The sequence below is a fragment of the Podarcis gaigeae genome (assembly GCF_964106915.1).
Source record: "Podarcis gaigeae genome assembly, chromosome: 2".
Lineage (NCBI taxonomy): Eukaryota > Metazoa > Chordata > Lepidosauria > Squamata > Lacertidae > Podarcis > Podarcis gaigeae.
In genome coordinates, this window is record NC_139679.1 from 56861421 (window position 1) to 56867420 (window position 6000).

Here is a 6000-nt window from a genome sequence, read left to right on the forward strand (position 1 = left end):
ATGCAGAGAATGAAACCATAACTGAAGAAATAGTTATACTGAGGCTCCTTTGGCAGAAATCCCAGGTTTCTTTGCAAAGGAGGCTCGCTAGTCATTAAAACTTGGCGACATTTCAACTCTGCCAGTCATGTTCTGCCCACCTGTAACTTTCTTCGGCAGTTTATAAGCTGTTGCTTCCTATGATGAATCTGACTTGTCCCAGCCATTGATATAAACGCCAGTGTTGGATAGTGGTTTGAACACCAGACTAAGATCAGAGAGAGCCAAGTTCAAATCCCCACTCAGCAATGAAGTTCACTGAGTGAGCTCAGCCTACTCAATCCCTCTCTCCCTAACCTATCTCATAGGGTTGCTGTGAGAATAAATGGGTGAGCAAGAACCTCATAAGCCACTTGAGCGAGGCACAAAGGTAAATAAATAAATCATTGTCAAAACGTGGCCATGCTGATCTTACTGCCCTCTGTTTTAAAAACCATTTTAGGTGCCTACAGGGGCAGCCTAGTTAGTATAAACATGCATGTTCAAGTTCCTGTGGCTGAGTCCCGCCCATCACACACATAGACAGGACCCCCTTATTTACTCCATATCTGCCCTACCATGCTTTCCCCCATCTAAATGTTGATAAATCTTGGCATCAGACAGAGGTGTGGCTGCCTCAACTCTGATTGTATAGTGACATTCATTGTGTGCATACCAGGGCCTTGGAGACAGGGGAATCTGACTTTATTGTAGAGAGTTGAGGCTTTAAAATTGGGGACCAGCAGCTTGCTTTCCTCCACTTCCTGGAATCTATTTTTCCTCTTCTGCCTGATGCCTGCTTGAGGACAGATGGCTGAGCTAGACCCCATGGTGGTGTGAGCTATTTTGTACACTTATGGAAATGCCAGAAACAAAGTTCTTTGGTGACTGTAAGTCTTGAATCCCACTAGCAGGTGAATCTCATGGCGTGTCCAGAGCACAGTCTAGTCCTGTTGTATTAGATGAGTTTCAGCTGATGAGGCTCAAGGATGTGGACAAGGTGCTTGCATCAGTCAGGGGAACCGCTTGTGTTTTAGACCCTTGGGGTGGTCCCAGTCCTACTTGGATGGTTGTTCCCAAAGGGTGTTGCTTGGGGAATGCTTTTCTGAAGGAGCAGGTTCATAACTTAGGGGTACCCCTGGATCTTTTGCTGTCACTTGAGGCTCAGGTGGCCTCAGTGGCCCAGAGTGCCTTCTATCAGCTTTGGCTGGTGGCCCAGCTATGCCTCTTATCTGGACACGAATAGCCTCACTACTGTTGTCTATGCTCTGGTAACCTCATGGTTAGATTACTGCAATGTGTTTAATAATAATAATAATAATAATAATAATAATAATAATTATAATTTATTATTTATACTCTGCCCATCTGGCTGGGTTTCCCCAACCACTCTGGGCGGCTTCCAACAAAATATTAAAATACAGTGGTCTGTTAAACATTAAAAGCTTCCCTAAACAGGGCTGCCTTCAGACGCATTATACAGTACGTTCAGAATCTTCAGCTAGTGCAGAATTCATTGACCAGGTTGCTCACCGGAGCAAGACAGTTTGAGCATATTACACCAATCCTGATCTGACTGCACTGGCTACCAGTTAGTTTCCGGGCCCAATTCAAAGTGCTGGTTTTGACCTATAAAGCCTTAAATGGCCCACGACCACAATACCTCAAGGACTGCCTCTTTCCATATGAACCTACCTGGACCCTGAGATCATCTTCTGAGGCCTTGCTTCTGAGGTCCGGAGGGTGGCAACATGAGAACAGGCCTTCTCTGCAGTGGCTCCCCATCTGTGGAATGCTCTCCCCAGGGAAGTTTGCCTGGCGTCTTCATTTAGGCGACAGGCAAAAATGTACCTTTTTAACGAGTCCTTTGGTCGATTTCATTGACATCCTATGGCCTTTTAAAATGTGTTTTTTGGGGGGAGGGGGTATTATTGGGTTGTTGTTTTTATTTTGTGGTTTTATATTTTGATTTTGTTCTGTGAACCTAATAATAATAATAATTAATAATAGCAGCTACTACCACCCAGGCCAAGCGGTGAAAAAAGGCATTCACCTAAGTAATATTTGCCAGCATTTTCATTATAATAAACTGTATTTGTTTTATTTCAGAATTGTATAGCTTTGCTCCTGCATTTTGTGAAAAGGCTTGCCTCGATCAGTTTTCTTGAAAAGGAACTATATACTCAGAAGCAATTTTAGCCCAAGCTTTGTGTCCCTTTTAGGATATCCCTGTAACCTCAATAAGACAATTTTTGTGGTGGCAAATATGGAGCAATAGGTCTTCCTAGCTGTCCAATGTTTTAGACAGACTTGGATTTCCTTCACTCCCATAGAAACTCAACTAGGAGCTTAAGGCAGTAAAAAGAGGCTTATAAACCCTGCCATGCCAGGTAGGAGAGAATTTTGGCTCAAAATGTTCTCCTCCGAAGTGTTCCTTCAGGGCCTGCCACCTTATCCGAGAACCACCCTACTAAAACCTGTCTATCAAAGCCAATTCACTTTCTTAATGGCTTCCTTCCTTGCAGAGAGAACTTATTTCCAGCATCCATCTGAAGCTACAGGCTCTGTGGCTTGAGAGGGAGCTGATTGAGTCTGAAGCTAAGGGGTATGCTGTGCGTGGCAAGGAGCTGGAGTCCCTGGTCCAAGACCTGTGTAAACCCAATGAGTACGAGCGCTACATGATGTTCATTGGTGATCTGGAGAAGGTGGTGAGCCTGCTGCTGTGCCTCTCCAGCCGCCTTGCTCGGGTCCAAAACGCTATGGAGAAAATGGATGAAAACACAGATGCTGAGGAGAAGGTGAGTTCCAAGGCAGGAACTGAGGGTAGGCTGTTTTACTATATGCCCTTCAAGATATGACTTTTCTGGTTGCCTGGACATAAATTTCTAAATCTAGACACCTGCTGCAGCAATGCAGATTCCATGATTAATGGTGCTTAAGATCCAGTACATAATATTGACCTTCAGCTGCTTGGGCGCTGCTGTGATGTGGCTGATCCCAGGCTGTTTGCTGGTAACATTTGAAGGAGGGTGTGTGTCACTTGTCAGTAATGGGGTGAGAAATCACCATGTTGCCAGCTGTCCCCTATCTGACTTCTGCCCCTCAGAAATCTTGGACAATTTTTCAGTGTTCCACAATGCGAAGGTCTCTCAGGCGAAGTATTAACTCTTGTTTGGAGACTGAAACTAGACACACGGCATAGGAGACAGCAGAGGAATTGAGAGTGGGGTGTATGGGATCCCTTTCATCTCTGGCCATTTTCCCCTTCAAAATTATTTCCATAAAGTAAAAGATGGGTAGAAAAGTAAACAGAAAGCTTTTTAAAAAAAGAAAGTAAGAAAGAACAGGGAAGTAGCTAGATGGGTAATGTTTTGCAGCCTTGTCTCTACTGCACCCTCAGGCTGGCAAGAAACTGTTCATACGTTTACTGTGTGTTACATTTAATTTGATCCTCAGCCAGTCTTTCCACCATAAGCTGTACTTGGTCAGACAAGCACAAATATTTCAGGGATGGGGGATCATTCTGCATCTTCAACGATGTTGGTAAAATACATTTGTTTGCTCCGATCACATTTCTGTCACTTATTGGGTCCATAAAATACACCACAGTTAACATGAGCCATATTGAAACCCAGCCAGATGGGCGGGGTACAAATAATAAATTACAATTACACAGAGTCTCTGCTGTTTTTATGTAACTTGCTCTGGTAATACTCTTCGTAATGAGGAGCAGATAATAAATATTATGAATAAATAGGCATTCGTGGGCATTCTCCAGCCACGATCCACACTCAGATTTATGGTAGATTAATTTAGGGCATGATAGGGATCATTTCCGGTTTTGTTAAAATACAATGCAAGTTCTAAACACAAAGTGTTAGGAGGACCAGTTGACTGACTACAGGACAGAAGGAAATATTCGTTGCATGTTATAATGTTCGCACACTAATTTCTGAGTTGTTTTTGTTGTCTTTAGCAATCATTAAAAGAGCGGCACAGACTCTTGTCCAGGCAGCGGGAGGATGCGAAGGACCTGAAAGAGAATCTGGATCGGAGAGAAAGGGTGGTGTCGGGTATTCTTTCCAAATACATGACTGAAACGCAGCTTCAGGACTACAAGCACTTTGTACAGGAAAAGACATCACTATTGATTGAACAGAAGGACCTTGAGGAGCAGATTAAGTTTCTTGAAGAGAAACTGGAGAGGTTGGAGAAGAGTATTCCTACTTAAAGCCATATTAGCAGGCCACTTGGTTTCGTGAATGAAGCGACTGTGCTAGAACTCCATCTGTATCCATGGAAACATTTAAGAAGGGAGCAAGGCTGCGTTTGGTGACTTCACATAGGCATCTCCATGCCTCAGTGCTGACAAGGGCTTAATTGGCCCAGGCAAACATTTTTAGGAGAAAGTGACAAAACCTTAACTGTAGGTGGCAATGCATTTTATCTTGGAATGACTGATGCAGTGTGTATTGCCTTTCATTAATGAGCTGGTGCGCTGTTTTTCTTTCCTGCAGACTGCTGGTCTGTTTCCAGACTGACATCATTCCAATAAAGAATATATAAGTATCTTAAAATGTTTTCCTCTTTCTGGTTGGAGTGGGTATTTAATTGACAGGCAATGTTCACCTTTAAATGTGAAACACAATAGCACCAACTCTGTGGCACAACACTTGCAGGCCTTTTAACAAACTCCTTTTCCAGGGCTTCCCTCTAACAAAGGGAGCAGCTTGCAGGGCCAATAACTCTGGGCTCTATGAAACAGTCATAAAACCCAGCCTGGAGCTATTCACGTACTAGAATTGTTTCTTCGGAACGTGGGTGTGCAGGATGTTGAGGAATACCCCTTTCCAGCTGCCTTTCTTTCTTGCTCCCCTACCTTACTCTTACTAGGTGTGCTTAAAATTCTTTGCAATTTCCCATATACAGCCATATCTTTTTCAAAATATGTACCCAGATTTTATATGAAATAATTGATATCCCATGAATGAGTGTTTCTGGACAGCATTCCATTTAATTACTGTATAACATTCATTCCTTAAGAAGCAACAGACATAAGAAGCTGTCTTATACTGGGTCCAACCATTGGTCTGTTCTGATGGGTGCTGGCTCCAGGGATTTGGCAGTTCTTCACCAGAGCAACCTCAATGCTTCCCCCCGCCCTGCCCCCCCCCGCAATGTGAAAGAGGTAGGTCATTGCCTAATAATTCTCTTAAGCTGAATCTGATCTTCTTGAATACTCTGTGCAAAATGGAAATGATAACACTGTTAGAGTGCCTCTCTGCTGGCCTTGGCCAAAACCCAACTTTGTCACCTTAGAGTGTTGGGTGTAGAGGGCATAACTTTCCACTCGGCTAATCTATTCCATATGCTGGTTGTGTTTAATACATTTTACAATGATTGATATATTAAAATGTTCATTTTCTTTGATGCGAGAATCTCTCCTCTCTAATTGCAACATAAAAATCAGAGTGGGGTAAATAATTACACATGGCATTTCTAGGCATTTAAAAATAATTAAACCAAAACCAAGTACCTCAAAAACACAGGGTTTGGTGCAATATACAGCTCCAGGGAATGTACTCTTCCAACTGGCCATATGCTATGTTATGAATTGTTTTGCCACATCTTCCTTTCAAACACCCACCACCATTTGCACATTTGTCGGTTACTTTGACTGCCTTTGTCTAACAGAAAGACAAGGAAAGGGTGCTGAATGAGAAAAGGACAGAACCGGTGGACTAGAACGATCAGTTCAAGACTAGGATGGGGAACATAATGTTGTTGGAGTACAGCTCCCATCATCCCTGACCAATGGCTGTGGTGGTTTGGGGCAGATGGAAGTTGCAAGTCCAACAAAATCAGAAGGGGCAGTTGGTTTCTTAAACCAGAGAAGGAACACTGCAAGTCTCCAATGGTTAATTGCAGTTGGGATGAGCAAAAGGGCTACCTTTCAGATCTGGTTTTCCTATCAGAGGTAAT

General features: G+C 43.2%; 1 protein-coding gene across 1 annotated transcript in view; it reads left to right on the forward strand.

Moving 5' to 3' along the window:
* Window positions 1-4595, forward strand: part of SHROOM1 (shroom family member 1) — a 45457-nt gene extending 40862 nt beyond the window's left edge. The window contains exons 7-8 of the mRNA XM_083728342.1: window positions 2544-2816; window positions 3995-4595. Of these exons, the coding sequence (XP_083584468.1) occupies window positions 2544-2816; window positions 3995-4249 (528 nt within the window). The 3' untranslated portion in view covers window positions 4250-4595. The remainder of the gene's footprint in view (window positions 1-2543; window positions 2817-3994) is intronic.
* Window positions 4596-6000: the final 1405 nt, after the last annotated feature.